The sequence below is a fragment of the Parasteatoda tepidariorum genome, chromosome 4, assembly GCF_982258835.1.
Source record: "Parasteatoda tepidariorum strain Cologne lab strain chromosome 4, Ptep-v5.0, whole genome shotgun sequence".
Taxonomy (NCBI): domain Eukaryota; kingdom Metazoa; phylum Arthropoda; class Arachnida; order Araneae; family Theridiidae; genus Parasteatoda; species Parasteatoda tepidariorum.
In genome coordinates, this window is record NC_141758.1 from 4,766,350 (window position 1) to 4,787,922 (window position 21,573).

The 21,573-nt window shown below is 27.4% G+C and overlaps 1 protein-coding gene across 2 annotated transcripts in view; it reads right to left on the reverse strand.

Moving 5' to 3' along the window:
• Nucleotides 1-733: 733 nt before the first annotated feature.
• The window catches only part of LOC107440544 (dual specificity protein phosphatase 22-B), a 208,940-nt gene continuing 188,100 nt past the window's right edge, over nucleotides 734-21,573 (reverse strand). Inside the window, exons 1-5 of one of the 2 annotated variants that reach the window (XM_016053504.3) lie at nucleotides 15,448-16,494; nucleotides 13,044-13,160; nucleotides 7,066-7,190; nucleotides 2,890-3,061; nucleotides 734-1,718 (exon numbers count right to left, since the gene is read on the reverse strand). In XM_016053504.3, coding sequence (XP_015908990.1) covers nucleotides 1,524-1,718; nucleotides 2,890-3,061; nucleotides 7,066-7,190; nucleotides 13,044-13,160; nucleotides 15,448-15,468 — 630 coding nt within the window. In that variant the 5' untranslated portion in view covers nucleotides 15,469-16,494 and the 3' untranslated portion in view covers nucleotides 734-1,523. Of the gene's footprint in view, nucleotides 1,719-2,889; nucleotides 3,062-7,065; nucleotides 7,191-13,043; nucleotides 13,161-15,447; nucleotides 16,495-21,573 lie in introns of those variants that run through there. The other variant, XM_087160544.1, reaches the window with a different exon arrangement.

The following is a 21,573-nucleotide window of genomic DNA, read 5'->3' on the forward strand; positions in this document are numbered from 1 at the left end:
CATAATGCTACAAGGTTATTTACATGATTTTATTAACGTGTTGGTCCATTAAAAAAAAAACACGTTTTTTTTTTAAACTTAACTTTTAAGTACAATCTTTACACTTTTCTTAACCCATATAAGCAGATTCAAAATCTTAACTAAGAATCCACTAAAGCACTTGTTATATAATTAAGAAAACAATACAATATCATTAGCCTGCTCTTTATTATTTTACTCTGTATATATTTAATTAGAGAAAACTGTACATTTTTAAAATTTTTTTTTTTAATTTGTCATGCTCTTGACACTAGTTGGAAATCTCTCATAACTAATGAAAATTAGTAAATACTAAATCTTTCTAAACGAATGAGATTTAAAATGTTTTTATAACTTTGAGTATTCTAGTTTGATTATGAATCAGATATATGCACTAATTCATGAAACAACTATTATTTAATGCAACTGCGCAATAAAAAATTCTATTCTTTCGCATAATGCCTTTTCAAATAGAAACATCATTGCATTATAACAAACAAACAAAAAAAAACAAGCAAACATGAATTATTTATTATTCTATTAATAGTATTTCTTTGATTCGGCAATAATTTGAATCAGTTCTATTCTACTCCTTAATAATTAAGAATACTTATTATTTAGTTGTTAGTTAGTGACAGATTTACTTTGTAAATGAATTTAAACAAATTCTATTACATAAAGATGCATTAAATGCTTTTTAAAAATAAAATAAAAAACTTTTCCCAACCAGAACTTAAAAATGGCAAATGATATTTTTTATTGAAAAAAGGCTAAATAAAAAAAAAAATTTGCAATTATACCAATAAGCTGATAAACAAGTTATCTATACTAGGCTTCTAATCAGGGTAACCTGTTTCATACTCATAGTTTTAATTGTTAAATTAAATTGATTTGCGATCAAGAAATGATTTTGTTGCATTATCATTGGAAAGTTCATTGCATTTTACACACTAGAAAGTTTGCATTAATTATGAAATAAATGCACTTTCTATCTGTTATCAGGTGTAAACTGTAGAGCCTGGTAAAGACAATGCCAAAATTAGGATTCAATCTGCATCTTTCGTCATTTATGATTAACCCTTTAACTGTAAAGCTACTGGAGCAAATTTGTATAAAATTTCCTAGCTTAGCATTTTTTTTTTCTATAGTACAGAGAAAAACTGGTTTGCTGTGCAAGACAGTAAGTATGTCTCACAGCTAAAGGGATCGCACAAATTAGATAACCAAACATCTCTAAAAACAATGCATTTATGGTATTTTGACTAGTCTGTCGCTACAATTAAAAATTGCATAGTCAAGAGCAGTAAGTGAGCACTTTTGCACCAAAAAAAAATTTGTAAAATTAATTATAAACCATCTTTTCATTTAGCCTCACCAAATTCATTAAGGCAAGACATTTCCTCCAATAAAATATACAATAATTATTGAGCTTTCTTAATTTAAGCATAGATCACACTTTACGAATATGTTTACTTGCTGTTAGCCTTTTCAGGCCAGAACAGTTGTCATGAAGACCTGGGATTGTCCCGATTAGGTGATCTTCTCTTTGGAGATGGTGGAGGTCCATATCTTCTACAAATTCCACCACATGGTTCTTTGGTTTTGGTTGTAGCATGATAAATGACGAGTAATTTCTTGCATTCCTTTTCATCGATTTGAAAGGTTTGTTTAGGGTACCGCTCTCTCAAGCGTCGCCTCTCCTTAAAATATAAGGGTTAAATTAAGGATTATATGTTAAAAGTTCAAATGGAATAAAATTTTATTTATTTTGAGGCATGAATGCAGAAAAGGCAAAAACAAAAATGATTTCTCTTTATTTATGTCTAAAAGACTTTATGTTAATAAAGCAAATATGTGAGGGTGACCATCAGCCAAGTTTTCTTCTTTTGGAAACAAAAATTCCTCTGCTATTTTTAGAAATCCTTTCAAACATAATAAAATGTGCCTTTCTTTGACAACATATCCATCAGGAGAGCTTACTGATGAAATCAACTTTTAGTGTTACAAATGCAGTACTTCATTTCATTTGCATTTTGGAAATACAATTTGGTGTTTCCAACATGTTCTGATGAGGGTCTGCAAATTTTAAAGAGGTAAATAGGTCTGTTTAATCTTTTGTGGCCTATGTGGGCAATTCCATACAAATATTATTTTGAGGTAGTTTTAACTTCTTTAAAAAGATCAGATGCTGGGAAGTCATCAGATTAAAAAATCTCAAACTATAGATTTTATACATGAAGTAACCAATACATATAAGACAGAAAATTGGCAAAAATATTTATTAAAAAAAATTGGCAATAATTTATCCAGATTACAGTCTGTATAAATGTAAGAACTCTCTTTTTCTACTATTCAAAAGAGGAAAATAGTTAAATTTTTTGAAAATAATGTTACTAAAATCCCATTAAATAAAATACAATACCTTTTACAATAAAATATGCATTATTTTATGAGTAATATGCTTGAATATAAAGGTCTCTAAAGAAAATGTACTTTCAGATTTTATGTTGCTACAACCTCCTTCTAATCATAATTATTTAATGAATTACTTTTATTTTACATTTGTTTAACTTCTAAGATCACAAACTAAAATGTAGCCAGGCATGAAACTTTTGACATTACATAATACACGACTTTTTTCTAACAATTTTTCTAATATATTAATTTTTAACATAGTAATGCCGATTTTTATTGATATATATTAGTCTGATATGTGCATTTGCTTAAAACGACAAACTGACTTTTGTGAATTGTCATTATAACGGTCTTCATTAAATAAAATAAGGAAAATTAATAAAATAAAAATACTACATGAAATAAGGGGCAGATAATAATAAAAAGTCAGTAAAAAAAATATATGTAAAGCAAAACCTCGGTTAGTCGCTGGAATTCAAACTGATGAAGTTGCTTTTGGAATCCACAATTTGGATTAGCAATGCTCCTCGCACCTCTCAAGATTTTTAAAGAATCCTTGCAAGACAGGGATGTGATGGACATAAGGTAAGCTGTAGCAATTGTCACACTGCGAGAGACACCAGCAAGGCTGTAAACATGAAATCAAAAGTTTATTAAGGATTGAAATAACTAAGTAAGCAGTTAGAAACACAATACTAATAAATAGTAAATAAAATGTTTTGGTGTGTTATACATTTAATTTCACTGACAAATTTTTAAACAAAAAATTATGACATTAAATTATATTTTTCTTTCAATTTCGTTAATCTTATCAACTAAATTTGATGCATTATAATAAAATAAAAAATAATAACATTTGATTACAAAATATTATTCAGCGAGAATGTTTAAAAGTAATGCTCTGAAAAAATAAATAGATTACTACTATAAATAAATTATTGCTACTATGAATAAATAATTAAAAAAAATAATAAATGGATGGAAATAATATCTTCTAATAATATATATATATATGTACAATAGGTTCATCGTTCATAATTTAAAAATGAAATATGTGACCAAATCTGTTTAACACTAACATTTTAATAAGAAAATTAACACAATGACTAGAAAAATAGGAATAAAAAAGTAACTAAGAATTAGAAAAATAAATGTATAACAAAATAATAATTAAAAGTATTAGGCCCTCAACACATCTTTATGACAAATTCATTTACTTTAAGATATGATCATTTTGCTATTAGAATTGTTTTAAAATTATATTCTTCTCTATTCCATATTTATAACTAAAATAAAAAAGAAATAATTGCTTAAAAGTAGCTACCAAGAAAAACTATTTTTAAGTGATTATGCATTTCCAAATATAAGTTCACCTATGTATAAGCCTAGAGTATGCAATTCACTCGAATTGATTTACAGTATACTCTCGGTTTTTCAACGTTGAAAGGACGCTAAAAGAATTTGAGATACCAAGTTTTTAAGGTAGGAAATTCTAAACTAAATATGTTCTAAAATATTACTCTAAAAAGTAGAGCCCTTAAACATAAGAATAACTACTATTAAATAAGTATATATACATATATATATATGTAATGATAGCTGACTATAAATCTAAATATAGAAATGATAATTTTATTTTTAAAAGACAAAAATAATTATGCATTAAATTGAAAAGAATTGGTTTACAATAAACTTACATTATGATTTTTTCGAAAAAATCTTGCATGAAAGAAATGTTCTAAATGCATTTAATAACAACTATTATCCTTTTTTTAGCAGCATATTAAAATACCAAAAGTGCTAAGACACAAACAATTTAAATCCTAGTTCAGGATTTTTTTTGAAATCATAATAAAATAATGAGAAATATCCCGTAATATAAATTTGATATTTTCATCTTATTATAAGTAGAAAAAAAATTCAGACAAGTAATTACATGAAAGTTGTGTTAAATTCAACTATCAGACTTGTTTTCTAGTGTAAAAGTATCAATAGGCAAAATTTTCTTTTCTACATGAAGTAATGGTCCCAAAGGTTTTAGAGTCTGTATTTATATATAGAAAATAAACATTCTGAGGGTTATTCACTCACGGAATGAGTCATTAATTTCATAGCCTCTTGTGAAAATTTAAGTAAAATGAAATACAAAAAAAATTGAATTCCAGACAGGTGAGGTCTCTAAAAAACACTCATTCAAATGCATATAAAAAGTAGAGTCCTAAAAATGGGGCCATGGATGGATGATGATGATAACTAAAAAAAATTTTTAAAAATCATGCACATAAGAAAACACAATTCATATAGCCTTTTATTGAAATTATTGCTCATAAATGTTTCTGTCGATCCAACAAAATGCACAAATATTATTTACAAAAATTAAACTAGATAAAATAATTACAATTAAGACAAAAAAAATATTCATTTACTCCAGTTCATTAGGGTCTTCATGAACTAGATTAAAGTGACGCTAAACACAAATATTATTTTTGGCATAGCTATCATATAAAATTTATTAATTATACTTGACTGAGGACTTAACTAAGAATTTCGATAAATGTAAATATTGTAATTCATTGATGAATTTAAATTTTAAGTTTTTTCTGGCAATATTTACTTAATTATGATTTGTTTGTTAAAACTCAATAACTTTTTATGTGATATTACGCATAAACATATTATTTCTAGTCTGTATTAAATAAAATATATCAATTTCAATTGAATAGAAAAATTTACAATGAAAAATAAATTGGCAAGCCACCAAGTGAGTTTGTTTACAAGTACCTAAGAGACTGTATCTGTCACTTAGTGATCATAAATAAGTTTTTATATCATAAATCTTAAATTTAAACTAAAAAGAAGATTTTATGAATAGAGCTAACTTTTCGCTTATTTCACAAAGAGGGCTGGCTTCAAATGTAAAAGGAATAGAAAATACATGAAAAAATGTTTGTAAAAAGAAAAAAAAAATTATAAGAACTTTTACTTTTGGTACGTGAACTAATAAAAACTACAAAAAGTGCATTTTGCAGAAGTTTTTTTTTCAATCAATGCGAAATAAATAAAAATAAAAGAACTGTGGATTTTGTACCAAAAAAAAAATTTAATGAAACATAATTTTTGAAATTTTTTTTTTAATTTATTAGTAGAATACTTCAAGCCAAAAAATTAAATATTTAAAGATATAAAATCAAATTTATTAATTAAATACTACAATGATAAAAAAGGGGGGGGGAGGAATAATTTAACAAGATTTACACAAGTGTTCAAAAATTAACCATACTTTAATGCTGGATATGTGTCAAAGTACACTTAAGATTTTAACACAAGAGTAATTAGTTTTAAACTTATATTTTATTTCTTAATGAAACTTTGGAGAGAATAAAATCTTTACTTCATTTTTCAATTGTTTATATAACATACCATAAGAGAGGGGGGGTGAAAAGAGGAATTTGCCAAGGACTCTGTTCCGACGACATTTAAAACTTTTTTACACATAGAATATTTATTTTACTATTTCTTTTTCATTTTATAGATAATATAGAAAAGCAATTAATAGTCTAAAGGCTTTGCACAAAAATATTTCCCATAAATCAAAACTACAAAAATTGGAAAATAAGATTTATTTTAACTTCTTTAAAGGGTTATTTATGTGGGCCCATAAAACACAATATTAGATGTTGTGCATATAAAATATAAAAATTAAATGATAGGAAAAATAAAAAGGGAAAAAAATGTTAGGTTAAAAACTGAGGATTTAAGATTCATTTTCTTAGTGATACTGTCGAAAAACATATTAAAAAAACCCAGAAAAAGTTTTAGCTTCAGACCTGAAAATTCAGAAAAACCACTCTGAATGCTAAAAAATATGAGGATCAAAAGTAAAGAGCATCTAAACATCATCTACTGATTCCCTTTGAGCTTTACTTGTTTCATTTACTTATTAATGCTTCATCTTTAGCTTTAATTAGGTTTTTAAATATCAACACCCTAACAACCACCTTGCAAAACAAGCTGATTTTTCTCTAATTGATGTTTTTGAAACTTTACTTGAGGTGTTGCATTTTTAGTTGCTAAATAAAAAATAATTTTTATCTCCAAATACAACAAAAAGGGGCCATGTTTGGGTGATGTTGATGCATAAAAAAAAACCATGCACATAAGAAAACACAATTCATATAGCCCCAAATAGCTCATCAAATTAGAAAACTGTCTGAATTTGTCAAATGTCAAAGTTTTTCCTGGATGGTAAAAATCTTTTGGAGGTCACAATGGTACTTTTTATTTATGCCGGTCGCACTAGAGTTGTACAATGGGCCATTGGCGACATTCTAGAAAGCATCCCTAAAGATGAACCAGAGACAACATACATACGTCACATCCTGTTCTACAGGGATGATGTACACGGACAGATTTTAGAGTGCACCAGCCACCATTTCGCACACAGGAAGTCTTTGGCCAGTGGGAATTGAACTCACGACTTCTTGATCATGGGTCCAACGCCCTACTAAGTCTGCTATCCCGGCCTCTCGAAGGTCACGATGATCCCTCAACATCACACCATGACTATACATAAATAATGATACCTAAAAGATATCAATATTGGTATTAAATTCAAAAGAAATGAATTATTACCAGTGAATGAGTACTCCACCACCATTTGTTCGAGCTCTGTGAATAAAATCATTGCATCGTGAAAAGAACTGCTTGAGATCTTGCCCTGGAGTATCAGCAGCTTGTATACATAGGTATTCTTTATCCTAATAAACACAAACCATATTAGTTTGAAAATAAAAACAAGTTTTATGTCACAGTAAAGTACAATTTTTAGAAGACAATATTTTTAAATAAAAAAAAACTGTATTTATAAAATATAAAACTTTTTTAGATTCAATTTTAATGGCCAAGGACATAACATATAACTAAAATGAAAAGTTTTCAAATAGTCATCTCTTACTATTATAAAACTTTAAGCATTAATTCAAAATAATATGTGAAATGTAGTAGCAGGGCCAGCATTTAACACCTTGCCAAATGCGATAAAATTTTAAATTTGGAGAATAAAATTGTGTTTTGGAAAATGATTTTCTCTACTGAAAAGAAATTAAAATAATGTCAAATCATTATTTTTTATTCAATTACAGTAATTTTTGGTAGATGTGCCGTGTAACCAATTACAATTTGGTCCAAATAATATAAGCCTGAAACAAACTATTGCAAAATAGTTTTCTATGGGAAAAAAAATTAATCATAAGAAATTTTTATGATTTGCATTTGGCAAAAACAGAGTGTGGAAAATTGGCAAATATTTTTGATATTAGGCTAATAATTTTAAATCCTTAACGTGGGCCCTGAGTAGGTAGATGCAATGCATTTAATGAGAAAAAATCAAAAAGATAATATCCTTATATCATAAACTGATGTTAATGATAAACTGATGAAAATAACTCTTGTTGGTTAAGTGTTGTAGACAGATCATTGTTTTCTTTCAATTTTAAAATTTAGTAGTAAGTATTTATCCAATCAAGTAACATTTGGGCAAGATTGAACAGACATTTCTTCTCAATTCATAACCTTCTCTTTAAATAAACAGAGAGAAAACTGATTCTTTTTACTTACTTTAACATTAAAATAGCTTTACTTGTAGTAAGTAACTCTTGCCTTAATAAGGTGAGCTTTTGTTTTTATCAAAAGAATTGTGCATTTTTAATATATAATATCTATTCATACTTTTTGAGACAAGTTGTGATGGATCAGTGGCAAAAAGCACAGAGATGTTATCGTGAAGGACTAGGGTTCGAAACTGAGTAGCGGTTTGAAGCCCACTCAGTTTCAGATCAATGGGTACCACCTTGTCAAGAATGTAAAAGCAGGTTGTTGACCACATCCTCACAGCCATGCTCAAAAAAATTGCGCAAACTTTAATATCCCTCCTACCCACAACGGGCTGTAAGGTGGATGCGTCGCTCTTACATTTTTAAATAATTAAAAAAAAAACAATGAATGATAAATTTTTGTCTTTGTAAAACACATTGCCATACCTTTAACATATGTTTTAGCAGATTTCTCTATGCCTTAGTCTAGTTTATAAAGAGTTAACTTCCTTTAAATAAATCTGAATCTTTAAGAAAGATTAGAAGGATAAAAAGGTAATGGAAGAACAAGCTACTTCCTTTTATAAAATGTAGAAACTATTTTATTATTTTTTAAATTTGTTTAAGATATAGAGGTTTATAACAAAAGTACTTCACAGTAAATAAAAAGAAAAACGCCCTCAAATTTCAAAAATTAAATTAATTTGGCTAGTAGGAAAAAAAAGAAGCAAATCACTTTTTTTTTAAAAAAGTTTATGAGTCAAATATCTTTCTTATAAAAATAAAAAAACTTATAAATATAAAGTTACAAATTCAAAAGTTATTAAAAAAATAGGTTGAATTATTATAAATAGTTTACTCAGAAATTGTAGACAGATATACAGTAGGGAACCGATTATCCGGAACGATCGGGACCATCGCTATTCCGGATAACTGATTTTTCCGGATTTCTGAATCGCAAAAAAAAGCCTTTTTTTTCATTGTCAAACTCAACTAAAAAAAAAAATATTTGGAAATAATCTTAAAAAGAAGAACGATGAAGTAATACACTAATGATTATTTCCAAAATGATGGTAAGGTAAACATCTTTCAAAAAAGAAAGAAAAATCCTAAAATCTTATGAGGAAAAAAAATTTTTTTTTCAAAAAAATAACGGGAATATTTATCGAATTTCGTTCCGGTTTTTTGGTTTTCCGGTTTTCTGATTTCCGGATAATGGGTTCTGTACTGTACTTAATAATTAAATCAATAATGCAATGTTAATATTTGTACTTTGCTCATTGATAGATAATTCATATTAGGAAAAAGAACAAGCTCAAATCACAACAAATCAAGGAGGTTATAATTTTATTCAAACTGAAAATTCTTTTTCATCCTTCTTTTTCTTATGAAAATTTTCACTTGAAATTAAATTACAAACTAGATTTCATATTTTAATATGATGCAACTACAATAGAATCCTAAGTATTAGGGATGACCATTTTCTGATTATACTTATAATATTGTATTTAACTCATTTAAAATCTACGCATATCAATAATGCCAGTGTGTAATGCATTAAGCTTGACTACTCTTAAATATGCATATTTTACAGCAATTCTGCTAGACTTTCGAAACTGCAAGTTCTTATGATCCAAGGACGTCCAAATTTCTTACTGAAAACAGATTCCGATCACTACAGACTGTTTTATCTCTTTATCCATCTATCAATATGCACATTCATAATTATTCTTTGCATTGATTGATAAAACAAAGAATCTTAAAAGAACAAAAACAAGGAGAGTTACATTTGTACAAACAAGGCATTCAATTAGGACCAAAACCACTGATCTAACACTTTCATCAATGATAAGTAACAATGTAATTTGATACTCAGAATTATTCAAATTGTATCCCTCAGCTATAAATAAAATTTCTATCTGGATATAGATTTAAAGTTTGGTTAAAATGTTGCCAACATAAATCTGCCAGTGCGCAATTCTTTTCTCCGAGACAGAGAAGTACTAGTAACAAAGGACTGATTTGATGACTTATTTTTCATTACTTATTTTTCTGGTCCACTCAAGGAATTTTTGCACATATTTGATGCATTATAAATTGTAAGCAGAATCACTGTTTTATGTTAATTGTTAAATCAATCGAAAAGATCAATTGTTAATTTTGAAATGTGAAACATGCTAAATTTAAATACTCTGATATCTAATCCCCCAATACGTACTATTGGTATTTTTACAAAAAAAAAAATTATACCAACTCCACAGTTATTTGACATGATTAGACATTAAAATTATTATGAAGAGATAGACAACCTGTAACTCTTGTTTCATGTTCCGAGCACCATCTAAAGACTCTTTTTTACATCAGACTGTTTCCAACATAAGAAAGTAAAATAAAATTTTAAAAAATATGCTACAGTAGCTTTTCTATAAATGGCACATCATGCCATTACTAATGTCAAAAATAATTCACAAATTACACAACAATACATCAACACAAGTATTATTTCTCCTATAATTTAGGACTGCAATAATCTGGCCTGCCCAAAAAAAATTCAGGTTTTCTAGTAGCATCAGAACAAAATGTAAAAAGAACTACTATCATATAAAATTACTGTTAAATCAAAGACAAATAAATCCCCCCCCCCGAATATTGTTTATGTGTGACTTATTGATTTTCATATATTTTGTGTTTTCTGCCATTAACTTATCAATACCTAATTGCATTTTAGTGGTTCAAAAATAGAATAAAACCTGCATAAATTGACCATTTGTATTGTCTTAGTGGTCAACTTACAAAGTGGGATGAGTCATTGTTGTTTTCTTATATCATGTTATTCTTGAGAGTCTTCATTAGAATAACATATAATAAGAATCTTAATTGTCTCCTCATGTGGTCAACTCACAAAAGGGTTTAGGTTAGCTCTTAACACCATAACATAAATACAATAGTGGTTTAAAAATAAAATAAAATCTGTTTAAATTAACCATTTGCATTGTCTTATTGGCAACTTACAAAGTGGGATGAGTCATTGTTGTTTTCTTATATCATGTTATTTTCGAGAGTCTTCATTAGAATAACATATAATAAGAATATACCTTAATTGCTTCCTTGTGTGATCAACTCACAAAAGGGTTTAGGTTAGCTCTTAACACCACAACATAAATACAATAATGGTTTAAAAATACAATAAAACCTGTATAAATTGACCATTTGCATTGTCTAAGTGGTCAAGTTATAAAGCGGGACGTGTCATTGTTTTTTTCTTATATCATGTTATTCTTGAGTGTCTTTATTAGAATAACATATACCTTAATTGTTTCCTCATGTGGTCAACTCACAAAAGGGTTTAGGTAAGCTCTTGACACCATAACATAAATATAGTATAAAATATTATAAACCTTTATAACATAAAAAACTTACTAAAAAGTTGTTGTTTTTTTCAGTCAACTTATGTAGAGTTTAGAATGGCATTTAATAAAATCCATGAATAGATTTGACTTACTTTACTGGTCAACGTACATGATAAACATGTGGTCAGGTTAAAAAAATGTTGCTCTCTTTTAATATATAGAATAAATTTGGTTCTTGATAAAAATGGTCAACTTAGGCAGACAGTCAACTTGACAGTTTTCACTGCATGTAATACATTACAAAATAATTAAAAAATTGTGATGTAGTATATTCAGTGATTCCGCTAGAGTTTGGAAAGAAAGAAAGATTAAAGAAATCAGGACTTTCATAATTCTAGATTTCCTTTTATTAAAAGCAAGTTCCTATTCATGAGTAAAATCTAAATTTTCAATCTCTTTATTCAACCATTTTTATTCACATTCACTATTCTTCTATCTATTGATAGAAAAAAAACAAAGAATTTAAAATGAAGATGGGTCATATTTGAACTATCATGGCTTTCATTTAGGACTAATCAAACATCTGCATCAAGGAAAGACAAAGATGTAATTTGATACTAAAAGCTATTACAATTTTCTCTTTCAACTATTAATAACAAAATACGATTTTTTTTCCTTTTTTTTTATCCTATATAAAGACACATTTTCATTTCGAATAAATTTTTCTTGTGTTAAAGAATTACACTCCCAGGGGATAGGTCATAACTCAATTTATTTGTCTCCTTTACAATTTTTGGCTTATATGACTTGTTATAACATCAGAGTATAAGAGTCTTATGTAATTACATCCAACTTTTAATACAAGTCTTCTTTTTTGTCTCAAGCATAAGGCGCCTCAAAAATTCTTTCTAGTTGGAAAGATATTTCATTACATATTAAAGATATTGTACTTCCAGGGATTGAAATATGATTGCCCCACTTTGTGTACTAGCCCCGAGAGTCTAGATACACTACTGTATCTTCCTCACATATAAGTCATACAAAAAACGTTTTTTTATTGTCCTAATGTCTTGTAATTTTTATATATCACCACAAATTCAATGCTGAATCAACAATAATATATAATTTAGTCTTTGCCTTAATAAAATGCACACAATTGCAAAGAAGTTTCAAAATTGGGTTTCTTTTGCTCTTGTAATTCATAAACTTCTATAAGTATATAGATTCAATCTCAAAAAAAAAAAAATAAAAAATGTTTATTAAAGACTAAAGCATATAATAATTTATAATAAAATTGGATTTAAAACTATTTTAAAATTGAAATATTTTTCAAGGCAAATAAATTTAAAGACAATATGATAATCATAAATTTAGTCACCAACAAATTTTTATCTTAGCTTTGGAAAAATTTTAGAATATCTAGTAATACATCCTTCTTAGATAAAACAGCACACTATAAAAAAAAATAACATTAAATTAATTTTAAGTGTACTTCTGTAATGTTTGGTTCAGCTTAAAGATTATAAAATACACAACATATAAAAATTGGTAAAATTAATTGTATGGTAAAATTAATTTCACAAAACGATCATGCAATATTTTTTATACCCCAAATGCTAAACATTAAGACAATGAACTGAAGATATATTTAAGTAAATAATTTTCTTACATCATGAACTTTTTTTGCATTGTCGTGGATGGATATAATGTGAGTAATGTTATTGGCTCGGAGTTGTTCCTGGTCTTTTGCATCTCTGAAGTTGCCAACATACAAACCAGGAAGAACCTAAAAATAAATAAAATAAGATAATTACAAATCATGCAGTAAATAATTCACTATTTGGAATTACAAAATATATATATAAGCTACAAAACATTGTTTCTCAAATAGCAACATTTTTAGATAAAATAATAAATTTAAATAAACAATTTGATATATTGAATAAGTTTTAGTATTTTGTATAATGAGTTTACAATAATGGCTGATAATTCTATTTATCACTTATTTTTTAAATGAAGTGAAGTACAGATAAAAAAATATTAAGATTTAATGCCAATTTTAAAAAAAAAATTAAAATAGTATTAAGCAAAATATCAGAATTTTTTTTTTTTTTTTTTTTTGTAAATTACAACTTTCATACTCTTTACACATTTTCTACTTTTCTAAATTAGAAACTTTCGAATATTTTTTTTTTCTTTAAGCATATTCCTTAAATCAAATCAGTGGAGTTAATATTTTAAGTGAAAAATTTACAGAAATTAATTAGCACAATTATCTAAATATTGTAACACATACTATTATTAATTCATCATGAAAAATTAAAGAATTCCTTTGAAATAAGGCATTAATTCCACCATGCATAATTTTGTCCCATGATATTAATAATTCTTTATTTTATTGTTAATACATTAAAATTCACTCATTATCAGTTCATAAGCTATATTCTCAGTTACTAAGTTTTATTTTAATTATTTTTCAACCTTACTCATTTTTTTTCTCTTCTTTTTAATCATTTTAATTGTTTGTGCCAGATAGAAAACAAAGAATTTCTATGCATAACTTTTAAAAATTTCAGCACATAAATATAAGAAGAAAAATGTTCGAATAATGCTTACTTTACATTTCATTCAAAAAGCTATGAGAATTTTTAAACTTTCTGATAACTATGTGATAATAAAAAAATAAAAGAATTTACACGCATATTTTAAAAAGAATTTCGTCTATGATATTATTTTTAATTCCAATCTCTAGATAAAAAATTTATGAAGTTAACACAAACTATCGATTCATATACTATTTGTGAGCCCTTTTATTTTCATTTAAACTGATTCTTATAATGTGTTTAATATTACATGAGGAAACAAAGAATTTCTATAGAAAACCGTACATATATGCCAACATCTCCCATTTAAATGAGACATATTTTAAAAATATTTATAAGTGTCAACATATACAGTAAAACTTACAATTTATAACTTTATTTTTAGTTAAATAGGTAAATTTGATTTACAGAGGTTTTAACCACCACTATATATAATAATTTAAAATAAATTTGTAAGACCTGCAAATCAGGCGATGAAGTTTTCAAATGCTGAGAAAATTAAACAAATTAAAATTATATTTTATTTCACTATCACTATAAACATTGTGAGGCATGACTTCTGTGTCACATCTAACTTTAAGTGCAAGAAAAAGTTGTTCAATTATTCTTACTTAGTATATTTTATTCCTATAGCCAAGGAAATTTTTTAATTTTCTAATGAAATTAAAATTAAAATAAGATTAATGAATAGGAGTGCTTAGTTTAATAAATAAAATTTAAATAAATTTACATGAACATTTTTCAGGGAATTTTGTCTAATAAGATTGATAACTGTTTAATCTATTCTCTAAATATATAATGAAAACAAAACATAAGAGAATTTTCAAGCAAATTTTGAAAGGATTTTTATCCAATAATGGTCAACCTATATTAAAATGCATTATGCTTAACTATCAGTTACTGGGCTATTCCTTAGCCATTAAATTTTACTTCAACTAATTTAAACCATTGCTCATTTTTTACAAACACATGATGAAACTAAGAATTTCTCAACAACTTTTATCTATTCTATAATAACAAAACATACAGGAATTTCCAAGCAAATTTTTATCTGTTAATTGTCAACCTATATTAGAATGAATTATGTCTTACTCTCAGTTATTAGGCTATTCCTTAGCCATTGAATTTTATTTAAACTAATTTAAACCATTGTTCATTATTACAAAACACATGATGAAACTAAGAATTTCTTAATAACTTTTATTTATTTTAAGATAACAAAACATAAAGGAATTTACAAGCAAATTTTTAAAGGATTTTTATCTAATGATTGTCAATCTATATCAAAATGCATCATGCTTTACTATCAGTTATTATGCTATTCCTTAGCCACTGAATTTCATTTAAACTAACTTAAATCATTGTTCATTTTTTACAAACACGTGATAAAACTAAGAATTTCTTAATAACTTAAAAAAAAAAAATCCAATGCATGAATGTATAAAAATGAATTGTCAGAAGTATGCTTACTTTGTTCATTCCATTTCCCATGGCCAATTGTTAGTAGGTTTGGACGTCAAATTCAGTATAGGAATTCTTAAAATAATTTGGCAGCTTAACTTATAGCTTTTAAATGGCAATTATCTTCGACAGATAACATCATTGACTACACTAATGATTGTTTCATACACATACTTTAAATATTTTTGTTTCCCAAACAAAAACAGCAAATGTGCTTTACCAACAGTGTGCTCAGCAAATTAAAAATTACTTTATTTCTTTTTAGGGTTGAGCAAAAATATTTGATTGTTTAGCTGACCATCTATTGAAGCCTGAATATTACCACGTAGGCGTTGGACGCAATATAAATCTGCACAAGCACAATATTTTCAACAACGAATATAATTTATAAACACTTAACAATAACTATTAACACTCACAACTGTGTAAATGACAGTTATGGTTTTTCTTTTTAAACTAGAGCACTAAAGCAAAAATGACACGGAACAGTGGAGGGATTTACATTGTTTGAGGTTCATTTTAAGTTTTAGGAAATATTATACTTAGTTTGAGTTCGGAGAGTTTAGAACCGTGACCATGTGACCCATCCTGATCTACGGATCGAGGAATCATTTTTTTATTTTAAATAAGGATAATATTTGTCCTTGCAGACGTTTTTAATCCACACATTCCAGCTTTTTCCACAGGTTTTCCATGCCGATACAAAAGCGAGAAACTTCAACGCCGATATTGATTAAACACAGCTCGCACGATTTAATATTGAAGATACAGAACCTAAACAAATTCCAAAGAAGCAGACGATTTCTTCTGATTGATATACAAAATAATCACTTCACTTCACGTCAATCATTCTCCACTAATGTTTCGAAATTGAAAAGTGACCTTGAAAATTAAAGACATTCCAAAGGATCGATGATCAGGCAGGTTTTGTCCCATGTGTTCTCCCCTAAACGGGCGTTAGCAAAGGCGCAGGAGTTCCAACGACTTTTCCTGATTTTCCTGAATCCCGGGACCAACCAGAAGGACATGCGCGTTCTCGACCAATGCGGACCTTCTGCGGAAGGGCTTCATGTTATGGAAGTTACTTTTTACTCCATTTTTCAAATTTTCATACAACTAAAAGTCCTTTCGTGTCAGTGCTTAATGATTGTTTTAGTCAACCATTCCGTTAGTCAGTCACACTCTAATGAACTGTTAAGGACCATATGTCATCCTACGAAATGTGAAATTTATTTTATTGAAGAAATGGCTTTTTTTTAAAATTTCATTATGGGCTAGAACTTTTTCCAGATCAAATTCTATGACCTTGATTTTTGTTCTCTTCGAATCTAAACAACTAAGTCTGTTTTCGAGAAATTTTACAAAAATAAAATGGATTTTTAGTATTTAATCTTTTCTGTTTACTGTAAGTAGGAAAAAATTGTTTAATATTTATTTTGGAAAAATAAAAGTGAAAGTTCATGAATATTTTCCAATCCCATGTAAAAATTTATGAAATAAGATTTTGAATTTGTATTAAATATAATAATAAATAAATAATCACTTTAGTTAACAAATTTTATACAGAAAGAGCACCGATATTCATATGAAATACATTTTTGTATGAATATCTCTTATTCATATAGATATCCATATAAAATATTTCTGTATATATCTATATGAATTATCGTTGCTTATCAAAATTATTTTTATTAATTAATTTTTTTTAAATGATTTTCAATCTTTCATGAATAATACGTTTCAAATTTACTTTCAATTTCTAAATTTAGAAAAATGAAATCATAGCTGAAATGAGAAAATATACACTGAATAAAATGACCATAGCGCTCCTCAAAAATTAAATAGCTGTCAAAATATGTTGAGAGATAAATACTGATATTTCATTTTTAACTCTATTTTAAAATCAATGTTATTGCTAGTTTTAGGACTAAATATAAACACTTAAATTATTACTTATATTATTATTTTTTTGGGATATCGAACAATATTAGAAATGGTATTCATTCTTATGTTATACAATATTTCACTACGATATCGAACGATGTTCGAAACTGCGTTTTTACGATATCGTTGTTGAGCTCCGTGCCACTGGGATCATATTCAATATTAGAATGAAAAAAAAATTAGTTATTATGTACTTCTAAATATTGATAAATGTATCCTTAATAATAATAAAATGGGTATTTTATTTGAATAAATAAATTCTTTTTTGAAGTAAATCCTCAAACGAAGACTCAAGATATTGAATAAAATTTCCTGCATGACTCATATTCATGTTCAGAACTTAATCTAAATATGACTTTTTTTAAAAAAAAGGTGAATAGCTAACTTTCTTTGCTCCGAGTATTTTTTTCAAGTTTCGTACGAATTTTTTTAAAAATAAATGTTAACAATGATCTTGAAAATTTTATAAACACTATCTATTAATGTTACGAATGATATAGTTAAATCACCAGATTCAATTATATTATATCATCATTTATCTCGTAAGAACAAGACATTCCTTATCACTATAATGTATTTATAAAGAATATACCTATATTATATCGATATGAGAAATTAGATAAATTATATATTTTTTTAAAAACTCGTAACACACACTAGAAAATATCAAATTATACTTACTATAAATGTGTTACCACTTTTTTTCACAAACGTACTTATCACAGCAAAATTCTGCGTATTCGCAACAGTTATCCAAAATTGGTTAAATCATGCGAACGAAACAAATTTAAGTATTTAAAATATTTGAATTTAAGGAATTCAATTTTTCCACTTTGACTTAAATGAAGTGTTAAGAAAATATCAAAGTATAAAAAATTTGTGAAACAATGGTGTACTTAGGGATTAAAAAACACAAAGACTCGGAGTCATAAACAAAGACAAAGTTTTTGAAATAAAAAATAATAACTAAAATTAAAATTTGAAGAGAATTATTTTAATTTTCTCATTTTAGCTACCAAAATTCTCTTGAAACAAGTATATATATATATATATATATATATATATATATATATATATATATATATATATATATATATATATATATATATATATATATATATATATATATATATATATATATATATATATATATATAATTTGCTGTGATGATCACAAATGCATAAATTCTTTCAAAAATCCACAAATTAAGAAATAAATTTGATGCCACTTTAAAAAAGAGAATTCATATACAATTTTAAAACCATATTTGTAAATTCTATTTTGCGTCTGTAACTATATCTGTTATCATGTAGGTTTTCCTTTATTTTTAAGATGAATGGGAAAAGGGCCGCAAGGCCTCAGATGCTCAATTCTCATGCAAATGATGATGATGATGAAATATTGTATAGAGTTTTTCATTTCTTTTTTGTACAGATTTTATATTTTTTACTGCTGATTTAGGACTTTGCTATCAATCTCCACCCCCCTCCCTATATACATCGAAGAGCCATTACATTATGACCACCCTCCATCTATAACAATGGACTTGCCCAGGTTTTCATGGTTTCTCGCTCAGGAACAATGTTTTCATGGGGCACATTAGGCCCCATAATCCTCATAGAACAATCCCTGACGTCTGCAAGCTACTTGAACATTAATGCAGACCAGGTTCACCCATTCATGGCAACAGTTTTTCCTGCGGGGGATGGTGTTTACCAACAGGATAATGCATGTCATAAGGGTCGAATCGTCGAGGAACATTCCAGTGACTTTCAAGTCATGTCTTGGCCCCCAAATTCACCTGACCTTAATCCAATAGAGTATTTGTGGTCCTACTTGGAAAACCAAATTCGTGCTGCCGCGCTACCCCCTCGCAATGTGAGGGAATTGCAGGAGCAGTTGGTGAGCGCTTGGTACCAGATACCTCAGACTACCTATCAGCACCTTGTGGAATCAATGTCACGGCGGGGTGCTAGCAGTTTTGAGGGCTAAAGGTGGTCCTACATGCTATTAGCAGGGTGGTCATAATGTAATAGCTCTTCGGTATATATATATATATATATATATATATATATATATATATATATATATATATATATATATATATATATATATATATATATATATATATATATATATATATAAACTTATTTTTTCTCAAAATGCTTAAATTACAAACAACATCCTACTTACCGTACAATAGCTCATGTATCAAGTAATGTATAATTTCGTAGGGGGTTTTGCCTCGATAACTACGCCACTAACAAGATTGATGCAAAAACCTTCTAAGAATCATTTTGTAATTACAAATCAAAACTGAAAATTTACAACTTAAGTTTTAAACTTTTGAAAACTTTAAACACAAAAAAAAGTCTGACCTACAACCTATTCTAGTACATTTTTTTTTTTTTTTTGTTAAATAAAAGAAGAGCGATAAATATTAGTACTAAACGAATATAAGCAATTTATTGCAACGAATTAACACGTATAATATGCGTCTTGTTTTTATTTACTTATAGTGTGAACAACTTTTTTAACTAATAATTCAATTATAAAGAAAAAGTGTTTCTGAACTTGCCCCAGACCAAATGCTATATCACAAAGCCCTAAAATAATTTTTTTTTCCTTTTTCCACTTTTGGGAAAGTACCAGAGTTTTCTTTATTGCCTAATTAACGGTAATTACTGAAATTTCTTACTATCGCCAACAACTTTAAAAGAATGTCATTTTTCATTCTGGGATTTTAATGAGGATGCCCGTCTCTTTTACTATTGTTACTGCATTTCTTAAAGACCAGCATAACATATTCCTGCTTTTCCTTAGCGTTAAATTGTAGGGAAAAAAATAATCTTAATTCATATTTTGTGCAAGAAACATGAATAAATTTTGTACAGCTTACAAACTTTTGACTGAAAATTATTCATTGTGGAAAAGCTTGTTGTTATGCTTTCCTTCATTTGAGCGCATTTTTTTAAATCTAAAAATAACGTGTACTACATTCATAGAATACTAGGGTTGTTGCCGATGTTGGATCGATCTTCACTTAAATATATACTTCCTGGAGTAGCGGGTTTTAAAAAACGTTTCTCGGTATCAGAGTTCCTTAGAATAGAGTTCTCAAGGGTTCCAAGAATTCACTTTTGTTTACCTGTACTATTTTTTAAACATGAACATATTTATATTCATATTATGTTTAATATTTCGACTATTTTAATGAACTTAAAACAAATCGCTATTAGAAAAAAAAATACCAATTTTTTTTTAACAAAAATAGTTTGGGTTGCTGTTATCGAGGGTTGGATAGATCTTCACTGCAATATATACTCCCTAGAGTAGCGGTTTCTAAAAGGTGCTCCTCGGTATCAGGGTTCCTTGGAATGAGTTCACAAAGGCTCCAAGAGTTCACTTTTGTTTACCTGTACTAATTTTTTTAAAACGTGAACATATTCACAATTTATTTAATATTGTTATTTTTTTTTAATAAACTTAAAATAAATTGCCTAGGGAAAAGAATAGCAATTTTTTAGAAAAAAATTTAGTGGGTTTGTTGTTCCCGTTGTTGGATATACCTTCCCTTAAATAAATATTTCCTGGAGTAGTGGTTTCTAAAAGGTGTTGCTTTTAATCGGTTCCTTTTAATAGGTTCGCAAGAGTTCACTTTTGTTTACCGGTACTTATTTTAGAAACATGAACATATTTATATTAATAATTTATTTTTTTGATTATTTTAATGTACTTAAAATAAATTGCCAATGGAAAAAATGGCATCTTTTTAAAAAAAAGTTATAAATGTATTAATTTACTTCCATTGTTAGAGACTCTTGACTTGATGTTATAGAATATTCCACGGGGAAGAAATATATAAAAATCTCTTATCTCCCTCTAAAACTCGATAATTGTTGAGCAATTATTTCCACTAAAGTTAAAATTATCCACTTAACATATATGTAGAAAAGGAAATTCTGTTTGCTTACACTTGTGCCTCTACTTCCCGCGTCCAAATATTATTATCTATTAGTAAACAGGGATACTACCCCAATTTCCAGTGCTCATCGACTTGTTAGCCTCATCAAAGAACTTCAAGAATTGATGAGAGATCAAGAAGTGCTAAACCTGCTCACGACTTTAATCAGGAGGTATACCCCTTCCAATTGATGTTTTACTGCCTGCAACGCATGATTCACATCATTA